General features: G+C 42.1%; 1 protein-coding gene across 1 annotated transcript; it reads right to left on the bottom strand.

Annotated features, from left to right (window-relative positions):
- Positions 1 to 5042: 5042 nt before the first annotated feature.
- Positions 5043 to 18483, bottom strand: LOC103376011 (mitochondrial glutamate carrier 1). Its single transcript, XM_008306350.1, has 11 exons — positions 18343 to 18483; positions 12114 to 12308; positions 11878 to 12003; positions 11681 to 11736; positions 11400 to 11490; positions 10707 to 10761; positions 9934 to 9994; positions 9552 to 9696; positions 9303 to 9457; positions 9146 to 9221; positions 5043 to 9012 (listed from the first exon to the last, which is right to left on the bottom strand). Exons 2-11 carry the CDS (start codon positions 12131 to 12133, stop codon positions 8859 to 8861), a joined length of 939 nt encoding a protein of 312 aa, XP_008304572.1. The 5' UTR covers positions 12134 to 12308; positions 18343 to 18483; the 3' UTR covers positions 5043 to 8858.
- Between the last annotated feature and the right edge of the window lie 135 nt (positions 18484 to 18618).

Below are 18618 nucleotides of genomic sequence, written 5' to 3'. Positions count from 1 at the left end.
TAATGACAGCCCACACTTTTCACCATGCCAAAAGGATGAGCCTGTTTTTTTTTTTCTTTTACTAATAATAATGATAAATGAGATCAAGGGGTGTGTGAGAGACTGAGCATCCCTCCACCTATTCGGCTCCAAAGAGGAAACAGCAGGTCAGGGATGAAACACCTTGAAACTGTCTCTTCGCAACAAAGAAAAGAGTGGCAAATTCTTGACAGGATCTTACCTTTGCTGTTGTCCTCTTCCCTGTTCAGATACATGGCTGTGACTTGACTCCGAGGCAGATGCGATGGCGTTGATGTGTTGGTACTCCTCTGGCGTGTGTCGTGAACTCCGCTGATGTGAGGGGTGGTTTTTCTTTTTTTTCTTTTTTTCGTAGTAGTAGCTGTTTATTGTTGTGTTGCTCCTCAGCAGCCTCTCCTCTCCTCCTAGTGGATAGGTAGGCTAACCAGTTAGACACTCTCCCTCTCCTCTCCTCTCCCTCCTTCTCTCTCTCTCTCTGCCTCCTTCTCTCTCTCTCTCGCTCTCTCTCTCTCTCTCTCTAATAACCACCGTACACTGTGGCTCAGAGGACAAAATGGGGAAAGTGACTTTTGCAGCTGTGTAAAGTCTCCTCAGCCTGTTTGCTCTGCTGCCATGTGCGATCCTTGATTCCGTTTGTGCATCCATTTATCATTTCTGAAATATTGCCTCGCGCGTAATGACGCACGCGGCGATGGGATCCAGCAACATGGGTTAATCTCTTTAACAGATTCTTCTTTTTTTAACGAAGTAAAAGTAGCAAAGCAGTAAATTACAAGCAAAATCCTGCATTCAAAATGACATTTAATTAAGGTAAAGGGTCTAATTAAGACAGGACACTGCAGGTGAATAGGGTATCAACAAGAAACTTCCTCAGCTGATTACTTACATAAAGACTTTTTTTTCATAGCACCTGTCCTGAAATACAATGTTTAAATATGCTAATGAGTCTCTCCCTATCTAATTTGGATTCATTTCCTGAAGAGAAATCTGATCATAAAAACAAATACTATGACTAAAAGCCTGCTAAGGTCACATTAACTCATTAAAGCCTCCCTTAAACTTTCACTTTCAAATGGATAATCATGCATTTTCCTAAAACTGCGACTCATGTGTCAGGTATCTTTAAACAATCTTGGGATCTCCTCTAGAAGTCATTATGTTGTGTATTAGTTTATAATCCAGCAAGGTCAAAGTTTACATCGGAGACATCAGGGTTACCCGAAATCTGGCAGCCTTAACTCTGTGTATTGTATTGTGAGCGACTTAGTTGAATAGAACAAAACAGTAACCATTTCACTTTGAAGGTATAAAGATAAGTCTTTATATCTTTCTTCTTTCATTTTGTTGACATATTAAAGCCTTTTTTTTTACTGATATGAAATTTGGGGAATATCTCTTTTTAGCAGTCTATAAATCAGAAAATACTGTCAACAGCCAGGGGAGAAAAAACAATTTTCGCCCTGCTTTTAGGAATGAATGTCCTATAAATCAGACTATTATTGGTATGTGAACAAACCCCTCTGTAAAAAAAAACCTTCTGAATACAGATCGGAGTACAATTGGAGAGTCTGGTGTATGTTTGTGTGACTGAAGTGTAGATTTCTCGCTCAAAGTGTGCAGGAAAAAAATCTTTTCGAGAAAATGGCATTTAAAGATATGTTTTTTGATTGAAATCTACAACCACAAATATACAAAAAGTAGCTAAATGAACACCCAATTGTGTATTTTGGATGTTTTCTTTCCACTAGTCTGCAAGAAGACATGTTAGAGAAGCAAAAAAAAAAAGCTGAAAATAGACCAGTGCATGAAAAAACATGGTTTTCGCCTGCAGCCGTAAGAACTGAAAGTACTCATTATGCAGAAATTCAGTCTCTCAGAAGGCTGTATTATAGGCTATATAATAAAATTTTCTTAGCAATGTATTAGTCTCAAGAGGCAGATGCAAAATTAAAGTGTACTAAAGAGTAGACGAGACAAACTACTCCAAAATCAAGTGAGTATTGTAGTAGTGAGTTTATGTTGTACCTGGCTGATGTGCTTAACCCTTCAAAAAATACATGACATTTTGTGACATGATTATAAGTTTTATATGTAAAATAGTGCAGGTTGCCAGAAAATTAGCTATTGTGATAACATTTCAGGCTTTTCCCTGTTTTATATCGCTGTAAACCGAATGGTACAGTTGGGTAAGTTGGATAAGACTGTAATAGATGCTTGTCATTTTTGTATGACAATTGAAATAATCAATTGAAAAAATAATCTACAGATTGATCTACAACAATCGTTAGTCATTTTATATTTATGGGGCTGCAGCTCAGTACTTATGAATAAATGTCGAGTAGTAAAAAGCACAATATTTCCCTCTGACATATGATTATAGTCGTAGAACGCTAAACTGACAAAAAATACAAATATTCAAGTAAAGTACTTGAAAATATATATGTAATTGCTTTCCTCGACATCAGTATGACAAATTATTCATTAAAGCAACAGCATACTGCAGCCTGACTGACACATTTTAATGGATCAATTTGTTAAATCCTCTGAAAATTCTGCTTCTCCGTCAGTAAACATTGATATAATGCGAGAGAAGTTGGAACCCATCTGGTCCTGTCACTTCACCCCACCTGCCGCATATCCATATCCCTGTTTTATATGGTGTGGCAGGACAATGTAGGACACCGTCCTGCGCGAGTCTACTAAACACATTATTAGGCGTAGGGCAGAGATTAAGAGCTCTCGAGGAGTAATTGTGTGCGTCCTCTGCCAGTTTGTGATGCAAGGTGATGTGGCTGCTATGCAAATACTCCCTAAATTAGATGCAGAAATGAGATGTAGATTATTTTACCGCTCAGTATTCAGGCTGTCTTACATCACACAAAGGCAGCTCTGTAAGTGGAGAAGGAACAGTTTGTCCATGACCTTGACTTAGTCCTCGAAAAACCCAGTTAGAAAGCAATTTAAAACTATTTCTCCAATTATTTTTCTTCTTGTTCTCTGAGCAAATTTCCAATTTGCGATGGAACTTCTTGTTGCATGAAGCTGGGAGACAGAGACATGGAGCATTATAAAATAAATGGGATAAGCCATGACAGTATTAACACTACAGCATGAAGCCCGCATCAACACGTGGGCCACTTGGCAGTCACTGTTAACCCAGAAGTTGTGTAATTAATCTATGATAATGAATTGAAAATCATTAAATGGACACTGATCAACCGATTCCCTCCGTCGTGAAACCTTAACGGTGTCTCCTGTGATGTTTTGTTGTACTCCACGGTCTTCCGGTGGCTCCCGGTGTAATAAATATGCAGGTTTTTCTTACAAGCCTGCGAAACAGAAAGCTAATACTCCGTTCAATCACGTGACGCTCTGATATCACCGATTAGAAATTCAATAGGATATGAGTAGAGCTGTACTGTAGATGCAAATGCTGTGCGGTTTGCCTGCGTTTTGTCAATAGAGCCGGGAAGGTCATTTGCTCAAAGCATCCTGCAGTGATTTCCATTTGATTATATTTTGTTTTGCAGTGCGCTCCATGCTATTTGTTCACTACTGAGAATCTTTTGCCATTTGTTAGGAGAATTCTCCGCAGACTAATTTGACCACAGTCTATTCCCAGATTTCGCCTCCACCCCCCAACCCCACCCCTGTGCTCCCAGCAACATTGTGCCTGTCACTGATGCATCTGTCTCCACTGGTATCTATAAATACCCCCTTCTCTCCCCTTCAAAAACCTGATTCCCATTGATTTAGTGACCTATATACACATCACCACCGTCCCCTCCCTTCCTCCGGCTCTGTGCTCCTTCTGTCGATGGTCCTTTACCGTCTCCACCTCTTGATTTCCCTTTTTTTTTTCCCCTCTCCATCATTCTTTCCCTTTAAGCTCAACTTAAGACTACCTCTTCCTCCACCTTCTCCCCTCCTCTTGCTAGAAAGCAAGAAAAGACTAATAATAGTTCACGGTGGAAGCTTAAGTCATGACACATGAAAAGGATTTAAGTGAGCAGAAGAACAGTGGCTGGTGCTCATTTCTATATTTCAAAGTCTTGTCATTGTGGTAAACTGAGCCTTCGGCTAATCTCTTGTGTGTGTAAACACTGGAGTAGATAGTCTGATGAAAGGAGTCTCTGAAAGAGGCACAACATTCAATACGAAATCTGATTCTGGCTGCAATAAGATCAGAATACAGCGACATACAGACAGGCAGGAGTGTGTGCTGGCTATGTGTGTGTGTGTGTGTGTGTGTGTGTGTGCATGCAGGGGTATATGAAGGTGCTATGATGTAATTATACTGCTGCAGGGTGCTGAGAAACAGCACCCTGGAAACTAAAGCCATAAGCACTAATGTTGAGTGCATAAAACAGCAGAGGATTAATAATGAATAAACCCCTGTCACAACATCAGTTCTACTAAAACGTGCAGGAAACATAAAACCCAAAACAGGAGGTGAAATCCACAGGAAAAACACATTTCCACCTTCTTATCGTGCAAGTTAACGGAGACCGTGTCTATCAAGTGAAACCATTGAGATCACAGGTGAGTGAGATGCGTGCTGGTGTACGAGCTCCGTAGCTGCTGGAGATACAAAAGCGAGCACGACTGAGAAAAAGATAGCTGAGGGAGTGAGATCAGAGCGCGTGATTTGCTGCCACACCACCCAAGCTTAGCACACACCTGTAGTGCAAGGCGCCTCTGACACTCTCCCCACTCCCCTCCACAGCAGCAGGACTCGGGCTCTACCGCGACCCCACACTGACACCTGGTGGCTCCACGAGGCAGCGAATCATGGCAGCTGCTCCTCCTCTGCCCCGAGGAGCCACAATGTCATCCTGGCAGTCTTCAAAACATCGCCCTGCTGTTTAGTTTTCACAGCACTATTACGGGCACACACAAAAAAAAACGCAGTGTCAGTTCTTTTGTGTTCTGTCAGACGACTGCTGAACCTTGAAAGCAAATACAGTGATAAGCAGCTGGGGGGAAAAACACAGTATAACCTTCGGCACAGAACACTGCATCAGTCGATTTAAGGACAGTCATTTTATTTAACAGCAAATTGTGACAGGGAACACAATATTTTCTTCTTTTTTTTTTTTTCCATCGCATTGTAAACAATGTCTGGGACAACTGTGTCATTCACCACACATATTCATAAACACCCTCTACGTCATAGAGAGAGACTTCATAGGTGGACAGTGGGGGTGGGGGGTCCTTGTTTTAAAGTGCTATGATGCACAATTCCTCTTGGAGGAAGAGAAAAGAGGCCTAAAGTGAGCTCAGACCCCAAAAGGCCTCCAAGGTCCCCAGTTGCATTATTCATACATTGAGTGATGTTGTGATTGACAGGTGTTTTTCTTTTCTGTGTGTTTTTTTTTTGTCTTTTTCCATCCGTGGTGTGTCTGTGTGTGGTTTCTACTTATTGCATATCAGTGAGCTGGTTCATGAATTTTTCAGTGAACGTGTAAAGCACAAATCTTTAGATTAAAATGTAATAAACTCTTCACTATAATTATAATACATCTTATAATATCTAAGTTACATTCTTATATCTGATTCATTTAGAATATGTAGGCGATATACATTTTGTGGATAACTGCTGATGGGGTAACATAGTGGACGCCATCGCGTGGGTCTCTTATAATGACCTGTCGTCTCAGCCCTATGGATCCAGTTTTACAGACAAAGATAAACTTTTCTTACAAGACTATAAAGTTCATTTCAATCAACATCTGCACAGAAATAATATTCATATCTGCAAAAGCAGCACACGGATTTCCAAGAACTCGAAAGTGGGCCACGTGGTCTCTTGTGCCTAATAATCCTTTGTGCTTTCTTTGATTGTATACACTCTAAGTCATACATTTGGTGTTTTAAAAGTTCCTCTGTGTTTACCCTGCACCCTGGCGGTGGATGCTGGATAGAGTAGATGGCAGAGGAAGTGTGACAGATAGAATGAAAAACAGGGGAGGGAGAGAGAGAGAGAGAGAGAGAGAGAGCATCGGACTGACAATTAAAGAGAAAAATACTGCAGAGTCACACTAACGACTACACATCAACTACAGCACTACACCGTCAGACACACATACAGAACCAAATGCACAAGGTCAGTGGAAATTCACAGCTGAGTAAAACAAAACGACTCGCACGACATTTTCAAGATTCAACCGAAAAACAGATTAAAAACGGTGAGGGGAGGGGTGCGGGGGTTCAAAAGATCTTAATCGACAATAATCTCAATAACACACACACACACACAAAAAATAGGCATTGTGATCATAATATTAGCGTATATGAGATGAACTCGGAATGTCAACAAACTACAACAAGTAATCTAATGAAGCCGAGTTGGCTCAGCTTGTGCCGTCACAGCTGGAGGTGCCAGTGGATGTCTAGTAGTCCCTCCCTGACCTATGGCTTTCAGGTAAAACATTGAGAACGCTGAGATTAGCTCACATGTGATTCAGTCAGTACAGCCTTGGTCGTTAGCGCTGCCACCGTTATATTGCAGCAGCCTCGTGAGAGAAGCACCATTCAAACAGACCTACATTACAGCCTGGTGACTACAGGTCCCTACTGGCCTTGTCCAGGGCATATTACATTTCATTTCCATAACTGTGCCATAAGTCATTCCCTTTAAAACTAACTACATGTCTACGAGCATTATACGATGCTTCATTTGGTCCCAGGTGATTAAACAGTAGGAAACCGGTTGACCCACACACTTAACCAACCGCTCGAGAGAAATGGCACCTCCAAGAAAACCATCGAACAAGATCTAAACTAGTGTTCCCCTTTGCATACAGTAAAATAAAAAACCTCATTAATATGCTGCATTTAAAATCAAATGATGCTTGTTGCATTAAAATTACTTCATTTGATATGTCCACATCATCATAACATAAAATCACCACGATATGAATTGAAGGGGGGGAAGGGGGGAGCTGGAGAGGTAGGTGTGCAAATAAGCCATCATGTACAAAACAAAGAATAAATCCTATAACATAAAGTTCATATCATCTGCATATGTACAATATAGTTAAGGTGGACACTTTGACACAGAAAAAAAAACGACACATACAAATATATAGTGCTATACTGCCTATAGAAAGGAATCTTGATAAATAAAGCTCACTCCCACGAATGATATTACATTGAAAAGTTGCATCGTGTGTCTACAGTGCAACAGTACAATTGACGAGCTGCTTGAAGAGTGGGAGCAAGGAAGGAATGTGATTGGATAACACACATCAAAGTCACCTTGATCTCCGACGAGATAAACCAATGGCAGGGCTTTCAGTTGTTGTGATGCATAAACAAGATAGGACAGGGCTGCTTTCCCTCGCAGCTTAAAGCAAACAAAACCTCTAAAGCAAACAAGCAGAGATGTTTGGTAAAAAAACTCATAGAACACTGAGAACACATCGGTACTGATTTCTGTGATAAAGAATGGTTTTTCATTAGCTCTTTGGGTCCTGCCACTGAATTCAAGTTTGGACAAAGAATTAAAATTCAACTGTAAACAAAATTAATTAGGTGTGTATCTAAGGGGCATGAGCTGCTCCTGACTTAGTGGCTCCACAATGGATGACTGTACCCGCACATGTCAGCAGGTGATGTCAGACCATTTGTCAGCATAATTGCTAATAATGTGGCTTTCTATTAAAATTACTTTCAGCCCATTTAGTGTTCACAACCAATGCTTTCATCTGAATCCACGACGAATCACACATGGCAGAAAACCGCTGCTCACTTTGGGCCACAATCCAATCAGTGATGTCACAGCAGGTGTTTCCCGTCGTTCACAAAGGCAAAACTCCTGCTGCTACATCCCTGATTAGGGTGTGGTCAGAGGTACAACATGATGTACAGTTTTGAAAGTCATGTAGCAGCAGTTTTTTGTGTGTGTGTGTGATTCTGTATCAGGTTTAACCAGTGGGAACATGCATCTTTTTGTTGATAATGCCCAAATGTTGTACAATGTTGCTTCAGTCCAGTGTGTAACCATGAATCTGAGATGTCTTTCAAGGAGCTAAAACAGCCGAACCATTGTGGTAGCACTAAATATCACATGGAACCTGATCTACGTAAAAAGCCAAGGCAATCAAAGTGTGCTCAGAGCTGAATGGCTGAGTTCATTACAACCACTTACAGGAAGGGATGTGGCTTCTCAGGAAAGATCATAGGGATCTGTGCTGGTATCACATCAACACATTGTGCCTGGGTCTTTGTCTGAAACGCAGGCGTGTCTTTTACTCTAATTCTATGTGAGTTAACTTTTAAGACACAAGATCTGGGGAAAACAACAATTTACCAGACGTAATATTCTCAAATATCTTTCTAAGTAAAGACTGTGCATTTCATTTTTTAATTTAAGCTAATTACAATTTATAATTTAAAATGGATTGCTAAGGTCTTCTCTGTCATTAAAAGGCTAATGGAATTTAAGAAATTAGGTACTGTAGGGTTTGCAGAACTGCAGCAACCGAGGGCAGTACATCTACTTTGAAAATTCAACAATCATATTCAAAAATGCAATAAAATGTTGAAATGATAAAGCAATAATCCTTTTAAAACTTCAACTGATATTTGTGGCTTCATTTCCAGAGAGCTAGCTGAGCCTGCCGACTGGAATTTTGTGTGCCACCGTAGGCAGCTTGGCAAACAAAGGCTCCCTCCTGAACTATTTAACATTTTAACATTCAACATAACAGATTTAAAACAAAATACACTGACTGGTCATGCTATGACCTATCGAGAATTTCCTTCAGAATGAGATGAATCCTCACGTAGTTGGTGTGATGCATTATGGGAGGGGGAAGGCAGAAAGGAGATGCTTCTTAGTTGTCTTTTTTAGGCAAGAAGCTGAGAAGAAATTCACCCACACCCAGAAAGTAGACCACCTGGGCGATGCCAAACAGAGGTGCAATGACCAAGGCTCGACAGTAGGCTCCCTTCAGGAAAGCTGATGGGCCCTCGTTACGCATGATTTTCCTAGAGAGCAAACAGAAGGTCATTACATAAACTGAAACCCACAACCAGCACGAGTGACGTGCCAACAGACATTAAGGTGGACTACACTCGCAGCCTCACACAGGGTGCACCAGTAAAGACATAATGAGGTCACCTGATACAGTCAGTCACTCCACTGTACGTGTCTTCTGTGCTCCCTCGGTTCAGGGACTGCAGTCTAGTCTTTATAACTGCAACACAATGAGTTCAAGTGAGCATATAACATCAAGAATGAGCGCACACATTGCTGAATTCAGAGTCCCACTGCTCACCATCAACAGGGTTGACAGCAACAGCCGCTGTGCTCCCTGCAAGGCAGCCTGATATAAAGGACACGTAGAAAGGAGCAGGACCTTCTGCGCCTCTTTTTCCCAGCTCATTCAGGTTGGCAAAAAGGGGGAAATAGATGATAGAGAAAGGAACATCCCTACGAAAACAAAGACAGACAATCACAGTAATTCTTGAGAAATTCATTGCTGTTTGATGGTATAATGATCGCCCGGTTGCCAGATCTGTTTCACCTGAGCAATGTGGCACCAAGGCCTTTGTACAGCCCAGCAATGCCCTTTTCCCTCAGTAATTCTCTGGTGAGCTGCATGGCTGTCGGAGACTTGGTTTCCACAGTACCTGCTGCCACCGTCTCTGGCATCAGCTTCCTCTGAGCAGCTGTGGCGCACAAGAAACAACATTAATTACAAAAAAGGTTTTGAAAACAAGCTACAAGAGTCACCCTATGCTAAAAACAGTTATATGGGGAGACATTTTGAATTTATAACAGCAAAAAGAAACAAGGATAAAACTGTTGCAATGCCTGACATGACCACATGAGGCCCCTGTTTCTCCAGCGTGTAACCAATACTTCATTCTTTGCTTAACCACCATCTGAATTTCATTTCCTCTTACCAATTCGTCCAGCGTCTTGGAGCTGGATTTTCAACATCTCCATAGGAGTTGTGACAATAACCTGCAACAAAAGCAAAACAATGGTGTCAAGTACAGTGTCTGCATATGTACACTATGAATAAATCAACTGGCCTCTTGTCCATGTCAATGCAACTCATTTGGAAGTCGGAGTTTCGGGCTGTACTGTGTGTGTCAGGACAGACATAGGTCCAGTGTAAATCTACTGGCATCCATTAGCAAAATGTCAGCCCTTGTTTTGCTCTGTAATCCACACAGTAGTAACTAGTTAACTGGATTATGGGTGAGATGGCCATGTTCTCACTCGCAATCTTAATCCAAGGCCTGCTACACTTAATCTAATCACGCTCCTTGGGCTTGAAGCCTTTGCCCTCATTGACAACAGGCATTTCCCTGTGACTCACTCACTCAGTGCACATGGCCAAGCACTCTCACAACGTCTTATCTGATCACTCACATCTCACTGCCAGTGTATCGCCTGCTAACGGGACAACATTTCAGTGATTAGAAATCATTCACTAAAATGGAACGTTACAGGTCACATTCAGATCCCAGATAACACAATCTACAGAGACAAACTCCAAGCACGTTTCTATGACGACCACCTCGCATTTAAATGCGGCTGGTGCTAATTTAGCAGACCAATGAGGCGTCGGCAGTTTTTCTTTACGTGATCTGACTCTGGCAGCACTAAAGTTGGGAGTTCCAGATGGAGAACAGGAGGATGCAATTAAAGCAGCATCTCACTCACTCACCTGGCATGTACCTGCCCCGCACCCAGCCAGCATCTCTTTGAACAGAGTGAGTTTTCTGGAGGAAAAAAGAAGATAAAAAGTAAGATCAGATAAAAGCACATGCTCGACTGACAGTGTGAGTGCCAGACAACTTTATTTCCACAGTCCTCAGAGAAGGAGTTGTCACCACCGGTGCTGGTGATGCTAATCTTTGTCTTCCATATCAACATGTCAGGCACAAGGGCAGATTAATAATTTACAAGGCGAGCAGCTAGGCCAGACAAGTCAATCATTCATCAGGCTGCATGTTTGTCACCATAGAGATGGAGACAGATGGCCCAGAAAGCATCGGGTTTATCTATGCAGACGGCGCTTATGGTGGACAATGGGTGCTCGTTTTCAGCAGCACCAGACGATGGTTGCTAATGTCTGACATGTGATACCATGATGTGCTAATTTTTCCTCCATGATTTCAGACACAACATTTGCTGACACATGTGCAAGTAAATCTCTATTTATAAGCCAGGCAGTTAACAAATCATCGTGAAATGCGAGGCGCCTCGGAGGAGATGACAGGAAGTTGGAGGATTAACAGGAATCGTGGTGAGAATACAGACAGCTAATGTGTCAGGTTATATGTTAGTAAACACGCTGGTTAATCGCTGAGGCTAGTGGGTTTCTGTCAGTCATCCTGTCAGCGCTTTCATGCCTCACCCATCCTTGGAGAGGTGATGCCTGAAGAAGTCGTTAGCGGCCAATTTGATGGCTTTCTCTGGCGTGACTAGTGTCAGGTTCACCGCAGCGCCTTGGAAGATAAAAAGGACAGAGAGCCAGAAGAAGAAGACAAAACAATTAGATGGTTTTCAGTGGAAGGATTTTCTCTGACCTGTACAGTCACACACAGACAGCTGGATTTGATGTCTGTAGCTTCACTATGAAGCTAAAATCCTAAGATACCAAATGGCTGAGATGCTCCTCATTTTCCTCCACCTTACCTCGGTACATCCCAAAATACCCCTCTGATCGGATGGTCTTAATAAGGCAATCTGACCTGTAACACACATACAGCAGTTGTGGTATATATTAGTCAAAGTCGTGCCTGAAAAGCTGAGCAATAATACTAATTAATTCTGACTATAGTCCAGGTAGAGAGCTGTACATGTGTGAAAGTTAAAATACAAATGCTTCATACATGCTGGTGTAAAGGCGAGATCCATTTTGCTGGTTTTGCAAGCGAGTCTTGGCCAGGTCAATGGGAAACACACAGGTCACACCGATTAAGCCAGCGACCCCCCCATTGATCAATTTGGCAGGCAAACTGCATGACCATGAGAAAAAGAGAAAAAAAAATCAAATGTGAAAGTTTAGTAGGTTAAAAGCAAATTCACTGTTTTTGCTTTAAACCTTTGCAGCCACTTTCAGTCTCACCTGATCTGCTTGTCAGCCATTTATCTCAAGCCCCGGCTGGTCAAAGTTCAACGTGTCTGTTAGCTGGTCACTCAGGTGCCGTTCTTTTCTTTTGTTGCGTGTTAGGAGTAGTGTTCTGCTCTCCAAGTGGGATTCTGTAGAGGGATTATGTTTTGTCCACTTGTCTCCTTGCAGTTATTGCTAGTTGGGGGGTATCTGTAAAGAAACACAAAATGTTCAGAGTTAACACTCTCAGAAGGTCAACAGAAGCACTTTGAAAAGTACATTTCAAAAGTTCAAATGCAGCATTGTTGCCTCAACAAACATTTCAACATGTGTTTGCTTAAATAAAAGTTACCGCAAAAAATGTCAGCTGGTTAGAGCAGCAACTAATGATTGTTTTTACTACCAGTTGCTCTCTTAATTTATTAATGAGTCTGGACATGTTAGAAAATACCCTCACAATTCACTAAGTGCTACGCTTGGTGTCTTACATAATGTTGTTTTTGGCATTTTTGTTCAAAGTGACTTATTATGATAATGATTTTTAAATGCAAAAGGAACTACAGATCATCAGAAACTACAATTTAAACTTAAAACATTCTAGTTCGTTTCCTTTCAAAAGTGAAATGAAAGGTGGGAGCGCTAGCGTCATTGTGCTTCCTGAAAACAGGTGTTCAGCCTATGGTGGCAGACGGTCAGTGACTCTGCGGTCCTGACTTCAGTCAAGAGTTCATTCCACTCTGTGTAAGCCACACATCACACAGAAATTGCAAGTATGTCGGACCACATAAAGCCCGTACAATTTCAAAATGCATCTCTTTCTGTCGGATATTTGTCCACAAAGAACCATTTTCTAATTCCCTCATGCCAAAATGGAGCTTTTCCAGAACAGTTTCCAAAAATGCTGCCTTTGTGTTTTAATGTGTTCAGGGAAAATGGAGGTTTCGCAGAGTGATTATAAAAACCTCCCCAGGGAGTGTTGGGGGCTGTAATGCAGTAAGAAGAACTGTATGACTCGACTCCCAGGTGCAATGATGTAGGTGAATTTATTTTCGTTTTTGTCTTTATGATGCTGTGGCATGTCTAAAATAAATCAAATAAATGAATGAATGAAGATATAACAAAATACAGCCCAGTGGGGTGAAAGGTCTGAGCAGCACTCTCAGTTTATGATCACATAAGACAAAGAAGAGCAGTAAAAGGAAGTTCATGATAATGTTTGGCATTTTTGCTTAAATAAGGACTTTCACTGCTGATGCATTATAAAAAATGTTACTCGCTACTCTCAAATGTCTTGCATGTCATTTCTTAGAGTCCAGTCCTCTGTCATATAAAGACTGTATACGGCCTAGAACAAGGACAGTGGCACAACATAGTGAAGCATTATTATGCAGCATTACTGACAGCTTCCTCAGTAAGTAGAGCCTTAGCCATCGCTGTAGAGGATTACTTTCTGTTAAACAAATCTATCACCACTGCAACATCTGTGCGTCATGCGTGCCCTTGAACACTCATGTTTTATGCATAAGCGCTTTCATCGTGAAACTGGGGTCACACAGTGGAAGCTCGGTCCTCTGCAGGCTACTTTTGAGAAAACAGATGAAAAGTGTCTGATGTAGCCAAGATGCTCCCTATTTTTGGTACAGAATGCCCTCACTGTGAAAAGATGCTTCCCATTTCCCCATTTATTCTCTCCACCCCCTCCATCCACCAATCGCGACCTGCCTGTGCGTGTGCAGCCCGCCTCCTTCTCCCTCCTCACCACCGGCCCTCCCCCATCATTTCCCTCAGTCACGAGTCACGACTCTCAAACACAGCTTTTCCTACACAGATCTTTGCTGACTTGAGGGGTTTTTTTGTAAAGTGCATATACGTTCAGTCGCACCACACTGATATTGCTAATCTCTCAGATCCTCTCCCAGCGAGATTGCACCGCAGGGGTGGATGTTTAGGTTTCCGTTGACTGTATCTGGGCATGAGCGCAGCTGCAGTCTGGTGTGTTTAGTTTGGATGGGGACTTGAGGCCCTCGGCGGTGGCTCCAGAGGTGTAGGAGGGAGGGGTCAGAGCAGGTCAATGAACCACCTCCCTGGTGTCTGTTTGCTGGGCAGCGTCCTCCTCTCTGCTCCCAGGAGCTTCACAGTTCACCTCCATCGACAAATCTTGCCCTAGCCATTTATCACGAGCTGCTTAACACTCTGACACCGCTTTAAATCATAATTCCAAGTACACTATATGTTCTGGACAGAGGAGAAAATGTATGGGTTGTAAAGATCACTACCGTCTCACATGAGTCACCCATCAAACTGACAACTCCCTCCTCGTCCTCCATGCCTGCAGCTTCACTCGTCCACTTCGCTTTATCTACACCACACCACTGTGTCTGCACCAGGACATTTATTTGACCCCCAGTCATAGCCTGGCTGCAGTGTCTTGTCATGACAATTGGTGTCTGTATGGAAACAACTAGCCTCTGTGTGCAGCGTCCAGAGCAAGAGGCATTGCTCATCAACCAAATCTCCAAGGATTTTTTTTTTCTTTAATTCTCCCAGCATGACTGAAATTAAAGAGTCACGAAGCTGCTGTGGAACTTTTCTTCAGACCTCACATGAGCACACCCCTAGATTGGTTTAAAGCCATTTTAAAATTTACATAAATATTAAGGAGAACTACTTCAGGCAAACAAGACAATGAAATGCAGCAAAACTGACTGGTAAACCAGCCTCCAGACAGACACACACACACACACACACACACTTGCACTGAGGTCATATTTTGAGTCTATATCACTAAAGCTGATAAGCAATGATGAGTAAACAATATGCAGAACCTTGAGTTTAACTACTTAAGCCAGGCACCTGTAAACCAGCCATTAGACACACTTGATGAAAGACTCAGTCGAGAGTTCAGGTGCCGAATGAGACAGATAACAGTTCAGATCCTTGACCTTTGATGCTTGTTCATCAGTTGGACTTGAACAATGGGGTAATCAACCCTACCTCACTGACAAGAACACATCAGCAATCTACATGAAGCCTGTTGCTAAAAGTTATTTCAAAAAACTTGAACCGATCTTGGACCAAAGTTTTAAGTTTAATGCTTCAGTCCATGTGCTCTCACCAAGGCGGGGCAGAGGCTGCAGCAGAGTAATATGTTGCATCCAGTTTATGAACGATACCACATTTTATATGCAATACAAAAGAACAGTGTAGGGGGCAGTCATAAATGGGATTCTTGGTCATTTCCTCTCCTGAAAGGGGAAAAAATCATTCAGCTATCATTAATTAAGGTTCATAATTTAAAGTACTACATTATAATAAAATTTGTTTGACTGCTTAAATAAAATGCTAGAATAAAAGCAAATAAGAAACTAAATCTAAATTACAAATAAGACTAAATAATTTGATAAATTCAATAATTAAAAGAATAAGACTTAAAATGTGTTGTATTCTAATGATGATGACAATATCTAGGAACAGTGAAATTTTATACAACCTCTCTTCACTGCTTTTATGTGATTTTCAAAAAAGTGAGGAGCATTAACAATTTTTAAACAAAGATAACTAAATTATCTTACAGATGCATGTTTGTATTCAGTTTGTAGACACACTAAACTCACAAGAATCAAATGTTTTTGCTTCCAACAATACAAGTAAGTATGCACACTGGAGGTGCGTTAAAAAAAACTGACAAAACTGTATATGTGCTGGTAACATTCAGTGAAGGAGTGAGGTACTAATCTGCCCTGAGGCACATCTCACTCACAATAGAATTACTGAAAGATAAAAATAATAATAATCCTACAGATACTGAAAATCCAGACACAAATCCACCCCAGTTTATTTCCAATGCAAAACTGAATGCAAATGGCATTGCTTTCATTCAAATCAACCAGAGAAAAAAAATTACCTTGCCTATCACAGCTCCTTGGCTGCTTGTTTGTTCTCGAGTGCCAACAGGGTGAAGGTCTTGCTGACTAAACGACAGTGAGTTGGGTGAATGATAAAAGGAAGTGAGTAGCTATAGTGACAAAGCACTGTGGAAGTCAGCACTCAGCTCACGTGACTGTGGCGAGGTGAAAAGACAGTAATGAACAGAAAATCACACGAGCCCTCCTCGTGAGCGTCGTCCAGGCTGTTGTTACCAGTCCATCTGTCTCCCGTGGACTGGTTTGATTACCACTCTGCAAACTCGAAGCCATCGGCAAAGAACAGCACTGAGCCCTGTTTCAGACACAAGTGTGTTTCTGCAATCCTCTATCAGATGTCAAGTACTTCGCTGAGCTGCAAGAGCACAGAGGCCAGATCTAATATAAAACCCAATCTGTCCAGTTTATCACTCCTTCTGGGGCTGTTATTTTTCTAATTAATGATAAAAATTGAATTTATTGCAAAGCTGCTGTGAGCTAGAATTACATGACTTAGATGCAGAGAAAAATCTGTGCATATTTGTAGGAGTGGGTTTAAAATAGTCCTCTGCACTGACAGCTATACATCTACTGTTTTTCACAATAACCTGACAGCTGCTATGATGCTATTATCATGCTTTTTCATAAATGATGGTTTACAAGATCTATTTTTGGACATTCACTGCCGTGCAAGAACAAGGGAGGAATTTTGTGGTGCCACACATAAATCTGATTACTATTCCCTCTTCCCTACAGCATCAGGATTATAAACCTAATGCCTACTTATAGAAGCTGTCTCGCAATCTCCATTTACAACCAGAGGAGTCAGAGTTATGATCTGGGCACAGCAATGCATTTCTACAACAAGAGTTCATCGTGTTACCGTTAAACTGGCACAATTATTCATTGTTGTAATCACCTGCTGTAGGCAAAGTCAAGCTTTCAGTGCAAAAAAAAATACCCTTTCTGTGCAAAGGGGTGGTGTAGTGTTTAGTCCTTCCTCTCACACCACAGGTATCCCTAGTGGCCCAGTTTCTAAAGTCACCTGGGGCTTTCTCTCTTATCCTCTGTTTTGCCTCTGTCTCAGCTTTCCTACAGCCTTGATAAAGAAATAATAACACCACTGTTGGTGGACTCTCCTTAGAAAAAAAAAAGGCAAATTCACCATTGAAGTGTCTGGTTACAGTTTGCAGATTACAGTAAGGGATACCCTGAATGACTGTAAGGTTCTCACAGCAGCACAGTACCTTCCCATCATCCCTGCTACGCATCATTCCCATTCAGTGCACATACCCTGCACCAGTGACATTTCACACAAGCCTCGCCTTTGGGGTTTTAACATGCTCTCCGCCTGTAAACCTGCAGCTGTGCATGTAGATTAAACTAATTCTTAACACATGGTTGTTGTTTTGTGCTTAATGAGCAAATGTAGTGGCCTTAAAGGTAGAACAGTTCCAGTGGAAAGCACAGGATGTCACCCTACACCCAAGAATGGCTCAACCTCATCAATTATTTCAAGGCAGCAGGAATGCTTTATTACACTGCTTGGCCTCATCACTGTACGTACACTGAAATGTATTTTTAAAACTAGCCTTGCTGCAAGTTTGCATGACAGCTTGCTCAGCAGATGAATATTTAACTTGTGTATGCGTTGGGGGAGTTTGAGGCCTCATCGTTGATATTCAGTACAAAAAAATTAAAAACATATATTGCTCATTCTTAGATGTGTAGCTAAAATGCAGCGTGATTGCAGAGGTGACACTATGCTAATGTTTAGCTTCAGTCTGCGGCTGTCAGAGGTGAGAGGAGGTGGGCTCAGTTTAAGTGGGTTTACCCTCCACTACCAACATCCAGCCCACATGATAATTACACCGACACTACAGAGCCGGCACAAGGCAGCAGGAATAACGGACTCTGACCCGGTAACATCCAAAACCGAGCTAGCTTGAAAAAAAACATTGAAAACGCACGAGCCATTGAAGTTGATACAGCAGCGCTCGCGCATGTAACGGATAACGGTAACACCTGAGAGCGTAACGGCACATTGACGGTATCTTTCGTAACGTTATTCTGCAATAGGCCCGACGTTACCGTTAACTCCGCATCTTCACCGTAGGATGAAGCTGCCACATAACGGGGAAATGATTTACCGCCTCTCACCGAAGCGACAACCACACATTAAAAAAAAATAAAAAAGCCTTTAAATGCCACCCAGTGTTTTATCTCCATTTTTTTTTTTTTTTTTTACACATTTCAAGCGTTTACCTTCATTCTCAGGTGAGGCTCTAACGGCTAATATTTGGTGAAGCCAGACTTTCTACTGCCTCCCGGTGTGTACGTACCGCACAGAGCCGTTTCCGCGGTCTCCTCCAGGGCGGTGGAGCTGAGAAATCAAAGCCTTTACACTCAGAGTCTCCGGCTGACAGACCGACAGCAGCTAACCTACCGGCGTTAGTAGCTCTGGAGTCCGGAGGAGGAGGAGGAGGGAGGTAGAGGAGGTGGGAGTGCAGGCAGGCAGGCAGGCAGGCAGGCAGGGAGGGAGGAGGAGGAGGAGGGAGCAGCCTGGCTGGCGATGGAGGAATAAAAAAAAAAACGGGGGGGATTTAAAACAGGGGTCC

The sequence above is a fragment of the Stegastes partitus genome, unplaced genomic scaffold, assembly GCF_000690725.1.
Source record: "Stegastes partitus isolate 25-593 unplaced genomic scaffold, Stegastes_partitus-1.0.2 Scaffold3644, whole genome shotgun sequence".
In the NCBI taxonomy this organism is placed as follows: Eukaryota; Metazoa; Chordata; class Actinopteri; family Pomacentridae; genus Stegastes; species Stegastes partitus.
This window is presented reverse-complemented; position numbering and strand designations above follow the sequence as displayed.

Bases quoted from the DNA above. Each gene is read 5' to 3' on its own strand.
- LOC103376011 (XM_008306350.1), bottom strand. From the start codon at position 12,133: ATGGCTGACAAGCAGATCAG. The intron at 12,004-12,113 runs GTGAGACTGAAA...ATGGTCATGCAG, and splicing joins ATGGCTGACAAGCAGATCAG to TTTGCCTGCCAAATTGATCA. The intron at 9,013-9,145 runs GTGACCTCATTA...TTTGCTCTCTAG, and splicing joins GGAGTGACTGACTGTATCAG to GAAAATCATGCGTAACGAGG.